Consider the following 26,149-nt stretch of genomic DNA (forward strand, 5'->3'; position numbering starts at 1 on the left):
GCTTGCAGTTATACCAGCCATCATGCTTGTGTGGATTTTGCTAGTTTATTTTTTAATAGTGGCACATAATAGCATTCTTCTAGTGTTGTGGAATTTCTCTTGCACTCCAACATTTATCACAAATAAAAAACTAGTCAGAAATCTCAGCCTAGTTTTGTAGGACTCCCATGATTCAAAATGTACCCGCAGGCTACTGTTAACATATGCTAACTATTAACAGACTGAAAGTTATTTTATTATCCTTTAGTGAAACAAATGTTTTGTTCTGCTTCACCTAGAACAAGTATTTTTTGCAACATGTTTTCCTTTTTACACATCATTATTAATAGTGCTTCCATCTCCAACTAAGAATAAGCCAATGACATTCAGATAATATACACCATATCAAAACTCCCACTTGTCTTACATGCTGAGTAGACATGGTATCTGCTGATGACCTTTAGTTTCTCTTTAATTTTCCTGCAAGTCATAACTAGTTGCCATTCATTCTATATCATTTGATTCTGTGTTGGCAGTGACACAGGACATACTTTTACTATCCTCTTCCTCAAAAAGTCATTTGTGTTCTTTTTGTTGTTGTTCTTTACACTTCCCTTTCCAGTTAATTTTGGTTATACTTCCCTTTTGCTTTTGAAAATTCCTCTTCCTGACCACTCAAATATGTAATTTCACTGTTTAGAAGTATCTTTTGGTTACACTGAACATTATAAAATTATGGAGAAGATTGTCCCTACGCAACACGAATTCCTAGACGAATTCATCACTGTAAGCTCCCATACAGCTGTTCAAACCAAACGGCCTTGTACTGGAAGTAGTACATTTTATGCCAGAAAATTATCATTTGCAATTTTCAGGCTAATTACATTTCACCATTATCTGTATTTCATCTACAGCATAAGCTTCCCATACAATGGTATTTTCTTTTTACACGCCTTTTATAGCCAAGGGCTCAAGAAGCAATGTACCTCATTCTCCATTTGCGACTGAGTACTACCCTCTTGGGTTTGTTAATCAGTAGACTGATTGATATGTATTCAAGATCCTTGTATTAATTCACTTTAAGGCAGGTACCAGTGTCTTTAACGTTGCATACTGCCCTCCACCTCTCAGCCACTCTATCCTTAAGTAGACTGTAAGTACTGATTCCACATTCTTATGAGTTGTCCCATGCGGTTTCAATAATATCAATTATATCTCACTTTTCCCCATTAATGAGAGCTTCCCATGTGTCATGCTTGTCACCAGGTCTTCTCACAGATATAAAACTGACTGCAAAGCTTGCTTTCAATTTTGTTGTAAGTTTAATTGGCTCCTAGGACACCAACTTTAAACTGCATTTATCTACCTAGGACGCTTTGCTTGGGCTGTCAGTTAAGCCCGTTCCTGGTTGCTACAGGCTCCAGCCAGGAAAATTCCCCAACCTGTTGCCCTTCACACAATCTCCCTTCCCATGGGACTTTGTCCCCGTGTCCTGCACAAGGAAACCTACAGCTTGACTCTAGCCAAATCCAGCAAAGTGTCTTCCAGTACTTTCTTTAGTGGATCTTCCTTTTCATTAGATCTTCCTCAGCCTCCTAGTTTCCTTTATCTTCACAGTTGCGCTCATGAGGCCTGTCAACTTATCTGCCATTTGGCATCACAAGCAGAACCAAGTACCTTGTAGCTATGTCTTCTACAGATTCTCACTTTATCCCTCCACAGATAGTTAGCACTATGACCCAGCTTACTTGAATACATATGAAATACTTTTATGCTTCCTGTCATGTTGAAGGTCTCCTGACTTTGGGGTTTTTTTTGGCTACAAACCACAACTGCATTCTCCTGGGTCCTATCTATTCCTTCTGTGGTGTTAGTGGGAATGACTTCCCATTATGACTGTTAAAAAAAGATACTGCATTTATAAATTTTTTCCATTGAAAAGTTAAAAGATTTAATGAAAAAAAGGAACATGGTTTCATGGTTTGACAACTGAATTTTTCTTTTGCCCTTAGTGGACTTTAACGGCAACAGGGCAAGTAAGGTCTTAAATGCTGGGTATACCGAAGGGAATTTTTTACTATTTCTATGAAGTGCTATAAAAGTTTACATTTGTGAAAAAAAAAAAAAAAAAAAAATCACACTAGAGGCAACTCAAGCCATTCATCCAAATTTAATGGACAATTCTGAAGTTCATGACTATATGTCTCTACCTATGAAGCGAGCACCATGATAGCACCTTACCAGTAGGCTGATGTAATATTTATTAAGGTACATCAGTGATCCAAAGAGAAAAACCATGACAAAATAGGTAATTGTATATAACAATTAAAGATAGGAACAAATAGAAGCCTATGCAAAGAAAATAAGTGACAACTGAGGAAGGTGTTAAACATTTACTGTCTGCCATTGTTGTTTTAATTTTAAGCATGCGATTCTTCTATTAGAGACTATCGTAATACATCTGCAGGTATCTGTCTTGAGAGAGCACGATTTCTCAAGTTACATGATCAATGTAAGAATAATACTGTTAAATGATGTTTCACATTTCATAATTATTCTCTTTCCTTGTTCTGAGCTCAAACAAAGCTCCATTACAGCAAGATGGTCTGAACCCCACATAATTCTTCAACAGGATCAGAACCTTCAGACCCAAAGCAGTGGCCACAGCCATGTGAACCACCAAAGCACTTCTCCTTAGAAGCAATGGATCATCCCATTCAAGCACATAAGGCATTTATGGGACTAAAGAATTTTACAAGAGTTTGCTGACAGCATAGTTTCCTGATACATTAAGAGGCACAATGAAGAAAAAAGTCTCAAAACTTCTAGTGAAAAGGAAGCTGTTCTACCCATGACATACCTCCATTCTCACAAACAGCTAACTGGTTTTGTCTGAAACTAAAAACCAACAGAGCCTGTAACCTACAGTCTGAAATACAACCAGTGAAATTTCTGTCCAAATAGTTATCAACTTGGTAGCTACAAGGAAGTGAAAACACAGTGTTACAACAAAAAAAATGGTCAGTATCCTGAATCAAAGGTCCAGTTTAGAGTCATGATCATTTAACAATAACTTCAGATGTCTGCAAAGAGGTCAGTGAAGTACAACAAAATCGGGGGGGGGCTGGGGGAGGGGTCGCTGTCTTCAAACCCACTGGAAGTCACATACAAAGAGAGCTTTTCAGGAATCACACCCCACATGTTTAGCAGAGAATTTGGCACTATTTAGCAAAATTTGGCAAATTTTGAGAAGGCCTGGGACTAACCAGCCCTTGTACAGCTATTCACAACTAAGGCATGTAACAACAGCTTTACTCCAGTGATGCCAGGATTACTACTCCTTTGCTTGAGCATCAATTTAAACCCCAGATTTTAAAAACAGTATTTGAATGTTATTTACATATTGATGTTATGACTACTAATATTCCAGCAATGATGTTAGCCCAGGCACATACTGTATTAGGATTTTTGAAATCATTCTGTGATATACGTAAGAGTGAATTTACCGTATCATTACAAAGAAAATTATTATTGTTCTTTTGTGGAGGTTTTTTTTCCCCTGTTAAATTAAAGATCTTTCTTCCAAGTTAAAAAAAAGCCCTTTTAATTTAGTATGACTTTGGAAAACAGCAAGTTTTTGTGCTTCGGATCTGTTGGGTTTTTTTGTTGTTGTTGTTTGGGGTTTTTTTGTTGTGTTTTTTTTTTTTTTTTTAAACTGTGAAAAGTCTGAGCATTAACTGGTCTAGATTTGACTGGGTACTCACTCTGTCACACAGCTCTTCAAACGTGAAGTCTGCAATGGTTCCACACGCTTTATTCAGCCTCAGCTCTCTGCCTTGCACTTTTAGAATCCTTGGTCTAGTTACTATGGGAACATGAACAAAGACTCAATCTTCTCTGGATAATTACTATAAAATTCATCTCTTACAGATAGGAAATGCATAGCTTGATGAATAATAGCACATGATTCAACACATAAATTAGACAAAATGCTGATACAATGACTGCCACTTGAGTGTGGCATCAACCCATATACAGCAATGGAACTTATTAATTGGTCAGTGGAGATTGAGCATTGTGTTCTAAATGTATTCTCTTTCAAGAGAAATTAACTTACGTACAATCATTTTGTTTCTGAGCCAGCTCATCAAACAACTTATCCATGACAGCCTCCACATCAGCTTCACTTGTGCTACAGTGAAAAGAATAATAGAATATGAAATTAATAACACTTGAAGCCAACATCAAACAGCTGCCTGAGCCCGCTTAGCTTTTTGCCCATAAAAAAGAGAACAGGATGTTATGCTCTAAATACAAACATTAGATTTAGAATACACTTAAAAGTAGAGAATATTAACTCTCAGGTAGATGATTCTGCCTTATTTGCATACACTGAAAGACTTCTGTGTTTTGAGCTGTTTCCAGTAATGAGGCAATACAGGCAGAGCAGATCCATTAACACTATGTGTACACAATGAGAAAAAAGGCTTCTGGTTTTATCTTGCATGCAAAATAAGAGCAAATAGACAAGGCAAGGCAGTCAAGCACCTAAAGAAGTATCCTTTGAAATTTCTGAGAGGGGACTTTGTGAAATTAAATATTGGCGCAGCTTTTTTTGGGGGGGTGGGGGGGGTGAGGTGAGGGGGGAAATAATCAAGTCAACTGATTGTATTGATCAAACAATTTGCAAAATCAAACTATGAAATTCAAAATACCAGCATGATCTCTTCATTTGTAATTTTATCCGTTTCCCCTCTCTGTCCCTTATACTATTTGGGAAAAGATCAACCACAGACAGTGAAAATGCAAAATATCTGTGCTGAGAGTTGAACTAAAGTTTATATTCATCTTCCAGTTGCCACACGGATGATAAAATATTCTCTGATCAAACCGATTTTTGCCACTGAATGGGTTAGAGAGCCAACCTTTCTGTGTTTCATTGTGACAGATAGGTACTATTTCTAGCTGAGTCTGAAAGCAAAACAAACTGATGCTACAGTAAACAATAAACTAGGATATATAATTCTACACTGAAATTTGTATAACCTCATATGGTGTGAAAAGTCCGCTTTTATTGATCATGGATGCACTCAAGTTGCATTGCTTCACACAGTTCCTTCTCTAAACGACAAGTGATGATCAGCATGTTACACAATTACTTTCCTGTTCATTAGGCCTTAAGCACCTTAAATATGTTAACAGCAGAACTGAAATAACTCTTTTTTAGCTCAAGCTTAATAATAGCAAACCTAGTATTTGCAAAGAATTTAGAAGAAAACCCACAAACTTCTGCAAATGCTATTCCAAACACTTTGAAAAACCTTTTCTGAACAGATTACATAAAATTGTAACTTCAAAAAAAGAAGTTTCTCTCAACACTGATATTTGTGTGCTGCTCTCCTCTGACAAAATGACAAGTGAAAAGGAACAGAGCAAGCCAGAAAAAATAGCCACAGAAGGGGGGAAAGAGTGCACACTTCTACGCCTGTAACTGTCAAAAAGTTTGATGTAAAGACTACAAGAAGAAACAGCCGAATATGATGCCTAGATGGGTATTTGCACCTAGTTGCCAAGAAAGTTTGTTTTGAAAATAGACACCTGAGACTGAGCTCAAGAAAGTTGCTTTGATCAGGAATCTTGTAATTGTGTTACACTGACTGCTTTCAGATGAGTATGAAACAGCTTTAAGCCACCCTCAGTGGCATATTTTAAATGAAGAAAAGACTACACAAATTATGAAGCACGAAGAGAATTTAAAAAAAAAATCTGGTGATGATGATACTATAACCATTAATAGGGGAATGTAAACATACTGGACAAGCACATTTTCTTTTGGGGGCAAGACTGCTAACTAAACTTCAAAAATCTGTAGCAAAATACTGTATAGTACCTAATTTTAAACAAACAAAAAAGATTCCCACATACTAAGCTAGTTCTGGAGGGTTGAAAGCCCCAGTGAACAAGTTTGAATAGAAGAATGAATGAGATTCCCTCAGAAAAAGAAAGGACAACTAAATAAGTATCTTACTTCCACTGGCAGCTACAGGGTTTTTTATTTCCCCCCACTGCTTCCTAATGATTTACACAACAAGTTCTAGAGGCAACCAACATCCTTCCAATGAGAGAACATGATACAGACTCATCGCCAACCTCTGCCGTTCACCTGATCACAAGTTTTACAGCAGAACACCATGAAATACTTCGGCTGGGTACCACTCCCGGGGCCTGTTCGTATTTTGGCTGGGTACCACTCTCGGGGCCTGTTCATATTTCAGCTGGGTACCACTCCTGGGGCCTGTTCGTATTTCAGCTGGGTACCACTCCTGGGGCCTGTTCGTATTTTGGCTGGGTACCACTCCTGGGGCCTGTTCGTATTTTGGCTGGGTACCACTCCTGGGGCCTGTTCATATTTCGGCTGGGTACCACTCCCGGGGCCTGTTCGTTTAGCTTATTACCTGACAGAACCCACATACGTGCTCCTCCTTTCTTTGGAGCGTGGACAGTGAGGAAAGAATATGGCAGGTGCTCTCCCAAACTATCAAACAGAAAGTCACGGAGTGCAAGGGGCACAACAGGCCGAGGCGTGAGCAGGGCCAGCTCCGCAGGCATGGGAACCAGAGCCACGATGAGCAACGCCGAGGTACCGGCGGCGGCTTCAAACAGCACCGCGGAGCAGCCAGCGCGAAACTCAACGCAAGTGGAGCCCGGCAAGGGCACGGAACGAGAGGTGCTCCTCCTGAGCTTCTACAGTCACACTTTGAAGACACAGACCCTGCACTGGGCCTGCTTGCCATATATGAAATTCTGCATTTCCATCCAGAAGCACAAAGTGTTACCTACTATATTTCTACCAAGCAGTACTCCCCCTTCCAGACAAACAACTACAATTCCTAACTTTATTATAAAGTGATATAGACATACTTGGTTCCAAATACCTGTCACATCAACGAAAATACTGCACCTTTCTTAATGGAAATGTGATTTTTAAATCGATATTGTATGTTGGGTTGAAAGATATGATGGTTATAAATCTCATTTGAGGCTATTGTCGTCTGCCTAGCTCAGGTTGTCATCAATTAAATAATACTCTAGGAGCAAATACAAGATAGGAAAAATGTCTGCAATGTAAAGCTTTCAAAGTATTAAAAAAAAAAAAGAGAGAATTTTTCTATTATGCAGATATATGCTGCAACCATAAGCACAACTATGAATTTATTTTTAAATATATTTATTTGTAAATATATAATAAAGTGCTAAAGAATTTTTTTCATGATAAACAGAAACAATCTGTCAAAATAGGAGAGTGTTTTTTTTTTTTAATCCACAGCACTGGAAACACCCAACATTAAATGAATCCTTGTCATTGGATTTCTATAAATACTTAATTACTTAAATACAATAAGGATGTTCTTCTATTATAAGAGAATTGTGCAATCTCTTACAAGAGGATATTCATTACTTTCTAACCATCTGTCACTTCAGTTCTCCAAACACCACACCTCCCCAAAAAATCTAATTAGTTTTTATTCAGTCACACATTATAAATGATGCTAGTGTGGATACTGAAAATGTAGTTTAATGAAGTTAATATCAAGGCATAATAGAAGGCGGTTTGCTGAACAAAATGGACCAGAAGGCAAAGAAAGGAAAAGTCACACCCTGCTAATTCTACTATACATTTTTCATTTCCCATTGACTAGGAAATTATTGGCTAATAAGAAGGAAAAAGAGGGCAAACACCGTATCTTAGATAAACTTACAGGTAGTAAAGTTTTCCAGCAGCAGGAAGCACTCGTTTCCTGTAGTCTATTCCAGAATCAAGCTGGACTGTGCTGCAGTATTTCTACAGAGACAGAAAAAAGAATAGCTTTCCTCAAGCCAAAGCTGTATTTACTATTGTCTGTGTTAGAGAGAAGACACACTGCTGTGGATAGACCATCAACACGAATATCATCTGCAAAACTGAAATTCAAGAGCACAAAATTTGTCGTCTTTACAATTATCGAAGCAAATAAATAAGATGGAAATTATTCACATATTCAAAACAAAAAAGTAACCATTTTCAAAAGTCCATCAACTAGAAAATTAAAATAGATTGGAAGCAGGTGGAGTGAAATGAGGGTGGATATTACTCGTTCTCGCTGCGTAGTGCTTTTTGGGGGAGTGTGTAAAAATAATTGTTTTCACATTAAAGAATATACATTTAGAAATAGAAAATTAGTAGCAATAAAATTTTAACAGACCACTATCTAATTCTAGCAGAGACAACTCAAACTATTCCTATGTTATAAGCTAAAAATAACTTTATCCTTTCCTTCTATTAAAAATGATTTTACGAGTCAAACACCAAATACATGAACCACGCCAAGACTTGATGCAAAATAGACCAAAGCATAAAGGGGAATAAACGAAACTCTATATCAAAAAGATTTTGCTTCATTTTTGTAATGTCTGAATTGACTTAGAAAAGGATCTTTTTCTTCCCCCTTTAAGCAACCTGTAAGATACCAAGTGTGATACAGGTGTCCCTGAGTAGTCACAATAATTGCTTGTGTTAGAAAACTCAAAACTAGCTCTACTAAAGGATACTTTTTTTGATACAAGGCCTGAGGCAGAGAGCAAAATGCTCACTAACATCAGTGGGATCAAGGTTTTATACCCTTTGCCAAAGGGAAAAGGTCTGCTTCTCTTTTATTACTACTGCCAACATACACAACTTCTGGGTGTTACAGAGCTAGAAGCAAAAGAAGGGGAGACAATTTTTTAATATTTTAGGAAATATACCTCTATTAACAATTTAATTAAAGCAATAAAACTTGGGGGGGAGGGGGTGTTAATTCAACACCATTATCTGGATTGCTAGAATCCACTGAATTACTCTGCTTCTTCACTGCACTATGAACTATTAGTTTATCTCTAATACTCTCGTTAAGCATTTCATATTCTGTGTGTCAAATTTTTCAAAGCCTCCTTGAGGCCATTCAAATGACAAAATTGGAAGTGTCAAGCCTCATTTATAGCAACTACATTGCAGAAAAAAAAAAAAAAGAAAACTTAAATTTTAGAAGAACTATCATCAAGGATTTAAGGAACAATGGTCTTTTTGAACAAATGCATTGCATAGGATTTATAGAGTACAAATATCTGCAGGATTGACTGTGATGACTCATTGTAATAATTTTTTGCCCTTGGCTATTACTGAAGGTTTTATACCTATTTTAAACCTTCAACTTCTCTGCAAAGATATACAGCTGAAGAAGGAAGGTGAAAAAAAATCATCCTGAAAGCACAGAATACCAGGAAAATCCATGGATCTTTAATTCTGGTAAGTGAAAAAGCCATGCTAATCAAATCATTATCTTGGGCTAAGGCTACTGCAAACACAATAGCACTGGTGCTACAATATTATTATAATCTAGTCCCTTTCTTTCCATGAAAGCTTACAAAGACAGAGAATAACAAAGCAGAAGAAAAAAGTTCCAGAGGCATGTAATAATATGCACAAGGGATGAAGGATGTTTAAGCTTTTCTTTAGCATCAGTCTGGCAGTCAAGGCTAGAAGGAAGATTCTTGAAATTTCACAGCAAAGCTGGTATACTTCACTTTTCTTTGCCAGGCACTGATGCTCAGCATCTTTCCACCTGATGTTTTATTTTTCCAAAGTAGTACATTAGCTGAAGTACTATTTTCTTCATGTTAATAAGTAAAAAAACCCACATTACCACTACATCTATGCAGACTATGAGATTAACTAGATTAACTTTAGACATTAGTAACACTGCTTATTACTTTGGGTTTTTTCTTGGAAACAAGAGATATGAAATTTTCCATTAGTTCAGCCTCATCTCTTTGGCCTTCAAGACGGGTTTACAAACTCTACCACTCTCTCAGGGTGTTGTGCTGCATACAGAGTGAAAAGTGAACACAAAACTATAAAAGAGCGTGGCATGGTTATGGTAGGGCTGAAAGAAAAAAAATGTACCTGAACACTGTAGCTGGTGTAAATTTGTTGTGCTGGTATTTACAGTGGTGTTTGTGGCTCAGCTGCTACTGTCTGCTGAGTAGAGCAGACAGTCTGTGGACTCAAATACAGACCGATGCTGGGCTGTACTACGCAGGTCGCTGCGGCTTGCCAAATTATAAATCAGCACTTTATATAGCAACAGTATTTTAGTCCACTTGTGTTCTGCTTACAAACTTACCAATCCTTAAATGCACTGACAGTCTTTTATGACTCTGTGATTTAACCTTACAGTGAATGAGTTTTGGAGGTAACAACTGTAGATGTAAATACTACTGATACAGCTATGAAGTAGATAAATTTCTTCCCTTTTCCTTCCCTTTTCTCTTTCTTCAAAGTCATTAGTATTATCACTATTAAGGAAAAATCGCTATCATTAGTGATACTCGTTAAGAGAGCTCGTGTGCTCAAAAGCTTATTTATGTTTTTGGGCCCTTTTTAAGCTATGAACAGTTGCCTAAATAGAAGTTAATTCTTCTCCCTATAAGCCTTGTCTTGTATGTCTACAATAATGTACTACGATTGATTCTAATGTGACATAGCACTACACAGTTTATTTCAAAAATATCTGTTAGATATTCTGGGCTACAGGACCTTTCAGCCAGAAAGGCATCAGCAGCGTTCCATTCAGAGATATATAAAATACAGTTATTATAGTCTTACTGACTTTTTGCTTCCTTAGGAGGTGAAAGTCATCTGCACCAAACAAACAAAATGGAAAAAGGATAATTCCAATATACAGCAGTTTTCTGTAACAAACAATATAAGCATAGAAACAGGGGCCACTTAACAGGAACAGAGAGATATTTAGTCCTTTGGAAACCATCTGGCATTTTACTATCCTGCTCCTTGGATGTTCCTAACTAATTTCTGGTTTTGGTTTGGGTGTGGATGGGGGTTTTTTGGCTTAATTATGTTCTATCTTTCAAATACAGTTCTGTCTCCTATTTTTCAAACTAGCATTCTCAGTAAAATTATGGTTTACATTTTAGTTTGAATCTCTAGCATATTTTTTACCCATTACTGTCTCAAGAAGCACTGACTTGGACCTTGGAGCCAGCTTCTTTCTTTCTTTTTTTTGGTCCTCTCCCCAGTGATGCCCTCTTCAACAAGGTACTCCAGCCATTTAGATCCCATGTTCTAAAGAAATGAAAGAACCACAGCAAGAATTTCCTAACCCTTCTGTATGTGCATGTGAATAAATACCTACTGCTGTTCATCATTAATTATTTTTACTGAGATACTTCAAAGCTGACTCACACCTATTCTATTAGGCTCTGTATAAATATACATAAAATGGATGGCCCCTGACATTAAAACAAAACCTTATAACCTGTGCAGCAACATGCTCCCAGAAAACATTCTGTTAAAACATGATTGCTGTTGTTGATTACAAGCTTTGTAAGGTAGGAACAACCTTCTCCTTATGTGATTATATGACAGTACAGATCTATAGGTGCTACTGGAAAAACGGTAACAAAAAAAAAAAAATCAAACACAAGTATGAATAAATCAATCATGGAATGATAATGTGGAAGAAATTAATGCCAACAGAACAGCATACAAGCATGCACTGATGTGGGCAATGCTATTTACACAAACTGAGCTCTGTGCAGTAGAGAAGAAAAAGGGTGTGCTGGCAGTACCAGTGAACTGAAGGGCAGAAATGGGAGGACTGCTTGCACTGCCAGGCAGTAACCTCATTTCTCCTCCAAGTTCAGAACGCACCAGTGGAGACAGTTCTAAAGGGGGATTCAGCACATGGTCACCTTTACTCAAAGCCAGAGTTAGAAAGGTCACAGAGAAGCTATGGTCTGAGCAGAGATCCAAAAGTTTTCCTTTTGTGGTTTCCTCTGTACACAAGCGTACCCACAGTGGTTCTTTGTTTCTACACACGTAAATGTCCACTTATTTGCTTCACAGGAACACAGAGGCAAAATGTTCATATTTGTAATTTTTTTTTTTCAAGAGAAATGCTTTAAATGTTAAAAAGACAGCATATAATCAGAATGTATAGAAGAAGAAAAGAAAGCACACCAAAATATTGCATACGTCCAAACTAAACACTTAAAATACTAGATTTACAAAAATGAAAACCAGATACATGGTTGCACAGTATGGAAAAACAAATACCGCTCACAAGAAGGAAGTACTGAACTTCAGAGAGGGTGTATACGTGAGTACCACCATGCATCTTCTCTCCACAGGCATCAACAACATTATACTCCTGCAACAGAGAACTAGAAAATCAATACTATTATTTACAAACCCTGCAAATTTGGAGGGGGCAGGGGGGGAAGGTAGGCTTCTCTACTTTTTACCCTTCATCTTTTTTGCAGCACGGGGAAAAACCCTACTAAGATTACATACAGAAGTTCCAGTTTCTCTCTCCATCTTTGGACTAACTTCTCTAGCACTGGACTGATTAAACCCTACAGATGTGATTGCATCCTCACACTCACTAATCACCACCACGGAATCCTAATCAACAGCCAAAGAACTAACTGGAGTGCTCAGACTGTTAGTACTTAATTGTCAAAGCCACGACTGTAACTATTGGTTTCTATTTTTTTTTAAGATGGAGATTTAAACTTTCATATTTTATTTACTTGGGCTAAATTTCTACTTTTCTTTTGAAATAAATACTTAAAATTGAACGTACAGTTAGCCTAGTCCATTCTTGTGGATCTATTTACAGTTTCCAACAGATTTTCTATTCTACTGGAATATTTCAAGTGTGACTTACCCTATTCAATTCAAATGCATAAAATTAATTAGTCATGCAATTTATTTTGAAGTCATTTATGTATTTATGTATACAAAGAACAAATACAATTACAGAATTGAAAACGCAATTAGTAAGTTAAAAATACAGCATGATCATGCACTCATTTCCACTGAAGTAGCAGAAAAAACTTTTTATTCCAGAATGAAAAAAGACAAAGCCTCAAGGCTCAACTCAAGACAGAACACCTAAAACAACAATCTTCAGATACAGTAGATAAAATTAGACTTTCAGTATACCTACCACTGAAAGTTATTAAATATAAACTAATTGAAACACATTTTTCTTCCTGCAAGCACTTCTAATACTCCTTTGTTGCTGCAATCAAGAATGGCAGCTATTAAAACATTTAACTGCTCAAGAAATTAAAGTACACAACATGATAGACTGTTAAGTAGAGGAACAAAGGTGTCACAAAATTTCGAAAGTCAGTTAACTGGATAACCTGAAAGTTTAAGAGGTGTGTTTCCTATGTGTCACAAAAAAACCTTGAAATGTTAATAGATTGCCTTGTAGTCCACATTAAATACTGTACTAAATACTGTGTGTCTCTGTGAGCTCAAATACTGTCATCAGCTCATGACCCTTGATAACACAGGTGAGCAGATATCTTAACCTTATTGAAGACCATCAAAAGTCAACCTAATTGTCATTCTCTGCTCTGAAGTTTAATGAAATTAAAAAACAAACAAACAAACAAAAAAAAAAAAAACAAAACCCAACCAACCAAAAAACCCAAAACAAAACAAGCAAAGAAACAACCAAAAAAAAAAAACCCCAAACCCCAAAGAACAACATACAAACTCATACAAATCATCCTGTCAGCCCACAGGATCAATTAAATCCTATCTGAGGACCTGGAGAGAAGGTGTAGGGGAAGAGAGATGTGAGAGTGCTTCACCTTGGGATGATCATTACCTTAATTCCCACACCTGCTGAGTTTCCTCAGCCTTCCACACTCCGGTCAAACCGGGCACCTGGAAATGTAGTGGTAGAATACAAGCAAAGAAGAGCATGGTCCTATCCCCAGGCATGCAAAGCTGCACAATTAAGAACTACACTGGAGGCAGAGTATTAACAAGCACGTTAGAACACCTCCTGTTAATAACCAAGCCATGCCTAATTAAGAAGCGCAACTTCTAACCACTCTTTCTGAGCAAAGGGAACTGTAATTTCCACACAGGTCCTCCCTTCTCAAATGCATCTTCAGCAACTAACTCTTTGTATTAACTTATATTAAAAAAAAAACACACACTCCACTAAACACTGCACACCTGTCCTGATGATTTGGTCTCCACTAACAATACACAGGATCGCTAATATTCCTTCCCCCCAGCAAATCAGGAAAGAATGAGATTGGTCATTTGCAATCATTCTTCTCATACATTTACATCCAGATCAAGAGAGAAAAATTCTCTCTAGACATGTGATAAGAGCCCTCAGATAGCAAGAGAGGAAGAGTTCCTCAGGTAAACAGAGCTCACTTGACTTAACCATTTTCATTTTTCATTATTTGACTCCACGTAGCGGTATATTATCAAATAGAATATTGTTTCTTCTTTCTTAAAATTCTTAAGCGATTTCAAAAAACAGGTTTCTTCACCCAAAGGACACCATTAGAATCAGCATCTTCCCAAATGATTCATAACTATGGTAAAACAAGAATCCTCTCAAGCAAAAATGCAATCTGTCATGAAAAAATTATTTCTGACCTACCAAAGCACACCCACAGGTTTCAACTTTGGCGTACGCTCAAAGTCATCAGCAAGTGACAGTCACCAGCACATTTCAGAATGTGAAACTGGTCCAGCTGGGACTCACGAGCTGGGCAGGTCTGTGCACAGCCTGCTGAGAGAAGCATGTGAAGTGCCGTGTTTCCCCTCTGGTGCAGCTCTAAAAGGAGATCAGCCAGATCATGAGTCACAAGCAAGTATGGTACAGGTGCAGGACCTTCAAATGGCTGCTCCTTTTATCCATGCTTAAAAAAATAAATTAAAAAAAAAAGGGGGGGGGGGGGGGGTCGACAGGGAAGAGTAAATCAAGTTTGTAACACTTCTCACTTTCTGCTACATTGATCCATGGGAACCAGATGTGCTCAGCAGGAGGGAGAGGGAGAACGAGAAAGGGAATCTTCAGGTATTTGGTGGTAGATAAAAACCTGGTCCAAGCATTGCTGGGTGTACATACAGTTTTTGTCTCCCTGTTCAGATGTTGTTGAAACAGTAGACTTTAAAGAAAATGTCAATGAATCCTCATAAGCACTATACATGACCTCTGGGGTAATTAGCAATCATTCAAAAGCAACAAGACTAAAATGTTCTATTCTTTATTACTGTCAGCTCTTGTCTTGATCAGCATTTTAATAAAGATGGTTCATTGCTAAGACAGTTTCATGAATCAGTCATAATTACATTCTGACATGCAGTGAATAGTAAAGCAAAACTAAATATCACTTCATCAACCTTTCTAACCTTTATGCAAGTATTAACCGTAAATAATTTTTACACAATCTTACAACAGAAAATCTGCATCTTTCTTAGTTTTGTACATACTCTACCCTAACTGAATTTCCTGTGACCTATACCTGAAAAAAATTCCTTACAATCAGACATAATTATTTAGTCTTGTATGATATTCAGGTGTTGCTTTGCACAGATCCAATCAACTTCAAGTACAAAAGGCTATTTGTTCCACAAAATAGTGCAGTGCTTTAAGGGGTTAACGACTTTTTTTTTTACAGTCTCTTCTCCCATATTCTTCATTACCTGCAATAACTAAATATGGGAAATTGCTGCAATAGCCTTAGACACTTCATACTTGTTCCAATTTTAAACACTGCAATAACAACAACAAAAAACAAATCGAAAAAACTACACAAACCAATTTTGAGGAAAACTTTCAAAATGTCATCCAAATATCCTCTACCATATCAGTGAAACTAACGCTCAGGTTAATTTGGGATAACAAACATTTTATTTGTGAATTATTTTTAAATGGACCTAGAGCACAAAGATCTGGGAAGTGAAATACTGCCACATACAATTTTTTGAATTAATCTTTTTCTTACACTTGTGACAAGAACACTTAAACTTTAAACTGAAGAGTTTAGAAGAGATAAATTTAGAGTTAAAATTAATTCAATGCAAGTTGCACAAGTTTACATTACAGCCTTCAAAACTTTAACAACTAAGAAACCCCACTATTCTTGCAACCACAAGGAACATATGATCTATTGTACGACTTTTCAATAACTTACTTTAATGTGTAGCTACAAATCAGCTACCCCCTAAGAAGAGAAAAAATAGACAATTAACTTGTAAAATAATGGTGCGTGAATAAAGACAGAGACTCTTAAAACGTACTGTTCTGTGAATAGTATTTCAGATATTCAGACAAAAGCGAAAGAACTCAGGAGGTACAGATGTGGCTGTGCTGGGTAGCAGACAAGTAGCCTCTCCTTTTCCCAGTCAGGGAGCAGAAGAATGGCAGAGGAAACTTTCATGTACTAAGATTTGCACTGAACAGGTCTTCCCCCTTTCACATCATTTCAGAAAAAAAAAAAAAAAAAAAAAAAAAAAAAATCTTTCTTACAGGATAAGTATAGATACCAAAAACCCCAACAACAACAAAAAAAATCAATACCAACTCAAAACCAACCCACAAACCGCTGTATTCAGTTTTGCTACAGAACCAACAATGACTGTAACTTTCAATCTCCTAATAAACAAGCTGTGGTGTTCCATGAAAAACAAATGCCAAGAGTTCATTCTGAATTTATAACATGATGTTTCATAAGCAAAGGATCAGATTCACCCCTAATACATGTATTTCACTGGAATTATACCCTGGATGAAGTTATTTGTCTAGATTTCTTTTTTGCTGTTGTTTTTCTTTTTAACATTTGATTTGTATTTCTTTTCCCAGTATTAGCCTTTGCTCCTGCCAGAATTGTTTGGCAGGCGGGGGGGGCGAAACAACGTAGTATTGATTTACGAAACTGGATTTCCCAGAATAAAAAAAAAATGCGATTAAGATCTAAACAAAGGCTAAAGATGGCTTACGCTTAGCCCTGATGAGGTCCACTACCTCATTACCAACAACCGAAAACTTCTGATGCATTTTGTTTCAAGGGAATCCAAAAGTCTTTGCTGTAAAGCAGGCTAGGGGGTGCAGGGTCCATTCACTCTTTCTGTATCACAACCATTATGTAAGAAGTATAAAACACTGCCTTTATGCTGCCAAACCACAATGACTCTTCTTACATCAAAGCATTTTCACCACTAGGGGTTTTTTTCTCTGAAATTTATTCAAGCCAAGGGCAGGGAGACAACAATTCATACACGCTAATTACACCTAATTATCTATTCCTTTTTTTTTTTTCCCTTTCCACCAGCTTCAGCCAGTGTTATTTGCTATCTGGGTTTCTCACAACCTCCCCTTGCCCTGTCCATCCAACTCAACAGTAAAGTCTTTGAAGAAAACAGTTGTGGCTTCTTAGAATTTTAACAATATAAGGTTCAACTCAAATTAAATTATTCTATTATTAGTTTTGACACATTTATGTGTTAAATATGAAGGCCTCTTGGTTAGTTTGGCGAATTCCTCACATCTCTTCATGGCTAGAATTGCTGGTAACACCCTCTCTTGTAGGAGCTTCTCCTCATGCTTTCTTTTCATGATCTAAATGAAATGTTTATTGGATTAAAGTTCTTCTCTGCAGACCTCCACGGTGGCCTGTGACAAAGAGCTTAAAAGCTTTATTAATTGGCTCGGGCTTTTGGGGGGGAGGCAGGACCTCATTTCACATTACATCACAAGCAAATAAAACTGACACGTGTAATTAGACTAATTTACCCTGATACAGCAGGAATCAACTATTCCATATCTATGATATGCTTTGATTTACTCATTTTAATCAAGGAGTAAACAAACCAAGGAAGAACTCGGGAAATCCTAGCAATTAAAGGAAGTGAGAAGGCAGGGAGCCCAAGTGAGCTACAGTAGCAACTATTTTATCCTTAGATAAAGTTTTGATCTGCATCTAAATAAACTGCCTAGGAGCAAGTGTGCCTGTGTAAGACAGACGTACAAGGTAAACAAACTGAACAGCTTAATATCTAGAAAACATACTAAAGCAATGGGTACATTCTAAAATATTGTAACAGTTAAGTGCTCTGAACTACAGAATCCAAATAATCCTTGTGTTTAACACACAGAGGCTTAGCAGGCTGAATGTAGAAAGGGCTGGGAACTTCTTATCTGACACCTTGCTTTCTATATACAATATTTTGTTAGTTGACAGTCTTACAAATTTGTCAAACTAAAATTACCCAGAAATTATACTGATGTTCAGCACAAAAATACTTGCAATCATGCTATATTTTCTATTTTTAATTTTTTCTATGTTTAATTAGGTACACTTCACAAAAGATGATTACTTCTATTACTAGGAGAGAGAACAAGAACAAATGCTCCTTCTACTTAGGAGTTTGCTTGGTTACATGCTAAGAAGGGAAACAAAAGGCCCAACATCTTCAGTAATGAAAAAGTCAATTGATAGGCAAAGCCATCACAATATCAAAGGCCTAATAATCCCTGCAATTCTGACTCAGGTGACAGTTCACAGGGGTCAGAGTGGCTGACACTGACCTCAAAAGCAGGTTTTAACTATTCAACATACTGAAAGCTGCTGGGCTATCACACCATTAGACTGGAACAAACTGACAAATCAATTCCATCAAGGAGATGACTTTTGGGGGGGAGCGGGGGGGGGGGGGGGGAGGCAGATCCGCCAATCGACAAATCCCAGCATTTCTCACACAGGTGGTTGGACAAAAGCTGAGTACACCATCAAAGACATTTTATATCTATCAAATGCCTTTGTACAAAACCAACTCCCACAATTTCCTTAGGACAGCTCTACAGGTTTTAAACAAGTGGTTTTTGCATATTCAAACCAAGCTATTGAAAAGTGAAACTACTTTTACATTCCTCCATTTCTTGCTTTGTAAGAAAGGGTCTATTTTAATTAAAACCAGAGTAGGCAACAATGTCAATAATCATTAACCAATTTCCAGAAAGATGGTGAAGAATGCAGCATATAAAAATATATTGCTTTCTAGTTGAGAGGAGTGTCCAATGCCTACTGTTAAGAGTCACTTCGGTTGAACAGGTCTGAAATAAATAATGATTCGGTCCCTAATAGCAGAAGGGGAAAAAAAAAAAAAAAAAAAAAATCACTGTAAGAAGATGACAGTAATTTCATGTCCTACTGACAACAGGTTTCTGGTTGACTCTTTAGTTAAAGAAAAATGCAGGTAGACAAAGCCAAATATTTTATTTTAAAACTGTACCTTCTGAAGGTTTACTCAGGCTAGGAAAGGCTCTAAAACTTCCTGACTTTCAGTTAGAATTCAGTGCAGTGCAGGTCTAATGCATGAAGAAAACCTGATAAAATGCAAAGCTATGTATTGGCATTTCCACTCAGCTTGACATTTTAAATCTTCATGCTACAGTTCGAGGAAATGTTTGGAAGCTCGAGAACTGCTCATTTATGTTATAGATTCTACACAAATTTGAGGAACTTTCCTTCCTGATTGTCCAGTGAATGAAGCATTGAACTAGTCACTGAATTAGAATTAGGATTCCAGAACAGTGATGGGTTGATGTAAATGTCTTCATTAAATATCTGCAAAAATTCAAATGCTGCCAAAATTGCTACCAAACCAGCAAATTAAAGCATGCCTTTTTTTTTTTTTTTTTTTTTGGAAGATACTTCAGATCTTACATCAAATTGTTAAAGATATATAGCTTTATTTGTAAACTAGTTTTTAAACGTTTATATTTCTTACTTTAGATTTTTGGAGTATTTCTGCTCTAAACATTTGAACAAAGTAACTGTGAACAATTCAATTAATATTTTTCTTTTCAAGAACTGTCTCGGGGGAAGGGGGGCAGAATCAGGAGTTCCACACACTTTAAAATGCTCTGTAAGAGATGCTGCAAGATTAGAAGCTCAATCAGAAGGGACTGAATCTAATTGCAATTATAGAATTAAAAGCTTTTCCTTCCTAATACTTCTTATCTCTACAAAGCTCTACCTTTGTAAAATTCCACGAACTGAAGAATCACTCTTACCTGTTGCAGAAACTAAGCCCTCCATAAAGAATATTGTATCCCAAAGAATTTTAGCCACAACAACAAACTGACCAACTGAGAGTTTTTCCCTGTTTAGGAAAACTACCCCTTTAAATTACAGGATTAAAGAATTGCTGAAAAATTAGATCGCAAACTATTTAAGATTTCAAAAGATCAGAACACTGGGTGTGGTTCAGAATTGGGCAGGGGACACACACACACAGGGCAGAAAGAGCTGCCAGCAGTTTTGCTGGCCTGCCCAGCTACATGGATTTGGAGCTTTTACGTGGCCCTAAAAAGTGAAACTTCTCAATTGCACCTCCCACAGCAGGCATTCAGCAATCACTTGTCCCCAGTAATCTACCACCCAGAAAGGCAATGCGGACAAACTTTGCAAGACAACTATATCTTCCCTAGAGTGCTGTTTCACCTTTTTACTTATTCCACAGAAATTGGTTTGTAGTTATCTTTCTAAGAAACAGGAACCCAAATACAGATACAGGAATTATATAGTCAGAAGAAAATAAAAGCAACAACAAAATCAAGTATGACGGTGAGTGACTAAATCGAGGAAAGAAACCATTTCTTTTGATCACTGGAAGACAGGGAACAATTTTTGTACAACAGTTACCAGGGTATCTAGGAACTATGCATTCCATTTATGAAGACTGGAAACAGCCTGAAATCTATTTCAAGTGAAGCATCTCTTCACAGAAATGTACTGTCAGTACTTGCCATTCATCTCACCTTCCCAATAATATTTAAAGGAATCTGAAGCTCCTGTGTTGAACTTGAACTACGTTTAGTGCTAAAGCCTTATTTTAAGATTTGTGATCATAAAAGTTAATTTCTCAAACAAACAAACAAAACCAACCTACCCATTCACTCCCACTAAACCCCAAAGAAAAGCCCTGCAGGAGGTTCTGAGCCCAGAGAAAACTAAGACAGGAGTTAAAGTTGTCAAAGCCACTGCCAGGAAACAGGTTAGAGAAGACTGACACTACCACGGACACACATGGCTTGGAGTGAGGTAAAGATAGAGAAGACAATAAATCAAACATTTGCAAGCATCCAATATAATATTTTTCCTTTATATTTCTTCACAAAACCCTGGAAGAGATCATACCTACATTTCCTAAAGTCACACATGGAATTATAAGCAGCTGAGGCAGAAGCTACTTCATCTACTGACACCAATGACACGATGCAGATTATACGCACAATGGGGAGGCCTAAATCTGCATTTCTCAAACCACCACTGCCAGACTATCAATTTAGTTCTACCCACGCCTTCGTAATGTAAAGGTCACTTGTTAAAATATTACGTTAAATTACATTCCAGTGTGGGTTTTTTAATGCCTATTTCTGATGTGTTGAATTCAAAATGTAGATATGGAAATTTTTTAATAATTATTTCCAGTATCTTGCCATTACCATTCCATTTTTCAGCTAAGGTCAGAGAAGCATTTCTTGATAAACTTCCTCTGATCCACCATTCAGGCATTATGTTTTTGTGAAAGAACCATGTTATACTGACAACATTTACCAAAGTGACATTAAAGGCAGATATATTTAGAGAAGTGTTAAAACATAAAGATGTAGGAGAAGAAATGACGACATGTAATCCAGAATTTTAGGAAAGCCCTTGGGAATAGTGTTGAGTGAACTCTTTTTTCTCCATTCATTATTACAGTAAAGTTCATCTACCTCCAGTCTGGGTTGTGCTACTTGTTTCTTTTTGCACTCTCGATCCTCTGTTGCAGCTCTAAACCAAGTCACCATTAGGGAGTCTCTCAGCATTCTATCCACAAGGTCCCTTCCAAAAATGTAGATTATTTTCCCAGTCCTGATGAGGTGTTCTGTATGCATAAACTACATGTCACATTTTTTCTTCAGCTAGCCAAAAACCGAAAAAAAGAAACTACAAATAAGCATATATGATAGATTTTCTTTAAGTCTGATCATCAGTAAAACGGGAGCCTTACATGTATCAATTAAGAAAACAGAGTCAACAAGGATATATAGAAAAGAAAGCCTTGCCACCATTACTGCATTCAGAAAAGCAAACACATATGAAACTACTACTATTCTTGAAAATGCTCTATGATCAGGACTTCTGCATCCAATGCAGCCCGTTGCAGAATAAACCCGTTTCAGGAACCTGAAGTGGAAGTGATTGTTAGTTTATTTTATGTTTCTTACTTTTCTAAAGCCATCCGGGTAAGAACCACTTTCACTGTTAACCTCCCTGACTTTATACACAGCCATTCTGAGATACGCAGGAGTGCCACATTCATGTCAGTGGCATTGGAAACCTGGTAATTGCTCAAATGTCAACATTAGATGGGATTTTCAAAGGTGCTTGGGCAATTACACAATCTTCGATTCCAAAATGTCCCACCGAAAACCCAAGGCACCGTCAACTGCTCTACTGCTGACCACCTTAACAGAAACATTCAACCAATGTAACTATTCAGCAATTCCAAATTTCCTCTCACTAAGCCAAACCTACTCTAAACTCCACATTTCCCTTCTTTTATCTTATTGATACTGTTAACATTATCTATGTATTTATGCCAGCAATACTTTTGTGAAGTGCTATTATTTCCATTTTATATGTCATGTCAATCCAGGCAGAGCAGGAGCTATAAGCTAGCCCTCAATAACGTAACAATAAAATCATAGCTCGTGAATTAAAAATATCTGTGACTTGACCAGAACTTAAAAGTGTGAGTTCAGCATATTTTTTAGTAGTAAAATAAACACTGATTGGATTATTCCCGTTGTGAAAGGATGTTCCATTTTTTAATCTAAATGAAGCAATTATAAAGTTTACAACCTGTCACATCACAACACGCAGGCTCCAGGAGGCTTGCTTCAGAACTGCTGCATGTTGAACATGATGTGAAGCCTCACAAATTCACAAATACCCATTCAGAAAACACGTGAGAAAGACTCCCCAGAAGCAAGGTAATTGAGGGGTACATACCGAACACTACTCTCCTTACACCAAAGGAACACCAAGATTCTGTAGCATAAGAAATGTAAGATGTCGACAAGTACAGCACAGTGTAACTGTTAGAGAAATACTATATGTATTACATGGCATATATACACCAGTAAAGTCCTATCCAAACAAGCAAATTCTGCTACCTTAATCAAAAAGGTAATTTTTTTGGCATACTAAAAATGTCCAGCTTTCAGACACGTTAATTCTAGAGTGGAAGAGTTCCTTTTTGCCCTACCTTCAATTATTTTTGCCCCAAACAGTTAAAGCATACACATCTTATCTAGAAACCAGTATCAAAGCAATCCTGTACAAATCTCTAATTTATTAATACAGCAGGCAAAACTGAAAAGCATTTGACAAGTGACTCTCCTTACCTTCAGCACAGCAATGAATGGTACAAAATTAGCTCTCTGAAGACCATTTTTATAGAGATCTGAAAGAAAGGAAATCAGTACCATTTTGCTACTTAGCCTTAATAACAATGTCAGCTTGTCTTTTAGTCTGGCAAATAAAACTTGGTATTGCTACAGAGAGGAGGAACAAAAGGCGGAAAAGGAGAGCTGAAATTGATTTCTCTTCTTTTGCTGTATGAAAATTCAATACATTCTTAAGGAAGAAAGGAACATCCTGAGAAAGTCTGAAAAAGGCAGGGAGTGAAAGATGACATAAATCTCTAACAAGATATACCTGATTTTTGCGAAGAAATAAGACCAGCATCTGGTTTAAAGTAAGGGTATAGAAAAAAATTTGTAATGCTGGGTATACATGGGTATGATTACAAACCCAAAACTAAGCAACTGCCAAGTCCCAAGTATTTGGCAGAGGGGAAAAACCCAGCATAAACTAAAAATATCCTATCTGAGTTTACAAAGTTAGTATCATTCTTATTCAGTGCACTGTGGTACACTATCTTCCAGCAATTCTACCAGGTCCGCTCCCTTTTCCACAGCAAAAAAAAAAAAGGGTCATCTCTAAGGAGAAAACAAAAACCAAACCAAAACAAAACAAAAACATAAACTTACACAAAGTTGCTAAAATACAACTTGATTTAAAAAAAAATTAGAATGTTGTGCAACAAAATGCAAATCTGCACTCAAAGAAAAGACGAGTTACAAAAACAAACTGCAAAGCAGCATTTTATATCTTACTTCTCTCTATATTTCATAGAGCATAGAGTTCTCTTCTCTGGAAACTATCCAAGCTGCCCAACATGTTCATAACGGAATGATTGGTTCACTGAAAATGTTATCACTTAAACTGTATGATAGGCTGCTCTTTTTCATTAATATTAAGAAGCCTTCTAAAAAGACAGTACCGCACCTATGACTGACAGGAAGAATAAATAAGAGAATACAGACACCTGGCGGAGATATCACCAAAACTCCCCACAAAGACCATGCCAGGTTAATAATACCACCTATATTCCCCATAATGCCTGAAGGCTACAAGTAGGCTACAGCTTTTATGCTCTGCCAACCCCTCATGGTGGACAGAAGATACAGTATGCATGAGAAATCAACAAGACACCTACAAAATGGTTTTCACAAAATTGGATACTTACACAGAAACATTTAGAAAAATTATCAGTGAAGGTGATTCTGCACTCTAATTACTAATGAAGTTGCACGAACTCATGTATCATTTGTAATTCTGCAAAGCATGACAGCTATACACGCATTAAAACAGCAACCAATTGCATATTTACTTGCAAAAAATTAGTGAACATGTAACAGTACTATAAGACAGCTGCTTCTGTCAGTTCTAGTTGATAAGGCTGCAAGTTTTCTATTATGTCTGTTTTGTGAGGATGAGAGAAATAAACTAATTTTGGTGGAGAAATGAAGCCAGGATTCCTCAAACACTGCACCCGAGTATTTCCCTTCATACTCCCCTGGGGCAGAAGTTTAACATGGTTAAACGTATCACTAATGGTCAGCAGCTGGGTACATCTGTTCTCTAATGAAAAAGCCACTTTTCCCCTTTGTATCCAGAAGAAACCAATCTCTCAATTCAGTCGTAAAACTTGATGCAGCATACTATGCTACACCAACTCTCTTTCCTGTGGGAGGATTTCAGACTCACCCCACGAGCATGCAGGGGTAGTGAGAAGGGAGGAAGAGACAGGCACTGCAACATAGCTCAGTTCTGGAGACACCACTCTTGACATTCTCTGTTGAGTAGCTACTACAAGTGGACGTCTTTCAGGCTGACAGTGACTTCTGTATTAAAACCCATATGACAATAATAGTCACAAACTGACATCTCAGTTTATGATGTGGGATACAATCCCCAAGTTACGATAAAAATCTCTCCTGAACTTTAAAGAGTACTGCTTAAAAAACCACAAGGGTGGCTCCCAACTGAGTAAGGCACTAGCATCCAGTTTATCTGTAGTTAACACAACTACAGTCATTATGATTTCATCTTGATTGCTCAAACACAGAAAATAAACCAATGGGAAATTATTTCCTGCTCTAGTAAAAATATTTGAGTGTTTTCCTTTTTTTTTTTTTTTTTAGATAAAATGCATTGTAAATCTTTAATTGAGTAAAAGAGAATCACTAATTTGGGTAGAAAAATTAACTGGTAGTTACAGTTCACACTGTAACTCTTCAGTATTTTTTGCAAATGCCTGAAATTAATCAACCTAAAGTGTCATAAAAGTTGCATAGAAATTATGTGTTATGCTAACTACTAATGCTACACTACAACAAACATTCTTCTCCACAAAAATTACAATTACTGCTTGGTTAAAACCCATACAGATTTGGAGACTCTGTAGAAGGATCTACCTAGCTAGTCACTCTCCATCTATAATTATCGTTAGAAATGGAAGCAACACTCCACCTAAGTAACTCCCAATGAGTGATCTCACACCAGGCTGTGAGAATGACATCTCGATAAGGGCATCTACTTTGAGTTGGTGGATCAAGTGTGCAAGTTTTCAAGTTAGAAACCAGGAAGGAATGTACTCTCGTTTCCCCTCTCTTCTGCAGAATGTGATCTTCTCTTATCCTGCAATACATACAGAACAGGCAATATTTCACCCCTCCTCAACTCCACTGTCCCCAAACACTCTCACACTGGTTTAGATAGATCAGCAAAGATCAGAAAACACAAAAGGATCTGGCAGACGTTGGGGGGAGGAACACTTTAAATTTGAAAGAAGGTAAGATTTGGTAAAAAAAAAAGACACCTTTCTTCCTTAAGAACACAA

The 26,149-nt window shown here is 37.1% G+C and overlaps 1 protein-coding gene across 4 annotated transcripts in view; it reads right to left on the minus strand.

Annotated features, from left to right (window-relative positions):
• Positions 1 to 26,149, minus strand: part of AFG1L (AFG1 like ATPase) — a 70,576-nt gene that overhangs the window by 17,423 nt on the left and 27,004 nt on the right. For all 4 annotated transcript variants that reach the window (XR_004408982.2, XM_042803431.1, XM_042803430.1 and 1 more), the window contains exons 7-10: positions 23,307 to 23,365; positions 7,740 to 7,822; positions 4,101 to 4,171; positions 3,744 to 3,844 (exon numbers count right to left, since the gene is read on the minus strand). Coding sequence is in view for 3 of the 4 variants with exons in the window: in XM_042803431.1 (XP_042659365.1) it covers positions 3,744 to 3,844; positions 4,101 to 4,171; positions 7,740 to 7,822; positions 23,307 to 23,365 (314 nt within the window). In the remaining variant the exon portion in view is untranslated. The remainder of the gene's footprint in view (positions 1 to 3,743; positions 3,845 to 4,100; positions 4,172 to 7,739; positions 7,823 to 23,306; positions 23,366 to 26,149) is intronic.

Source organism: Tyto alba, unplaced genomic scaffold (assembly GCF_018691265.1).
Source record: "Tyto alba isolate M040663 unplaced genomic scaffold, T.alba_DEE_v4.0 Super-Scaffold_40, whole genome shotgun sequence".
NCBI lineage: Eukaryota > Metazoa > Chordata > Aves > Strigiformes > Tytonidae > Tyto > Tyto alba.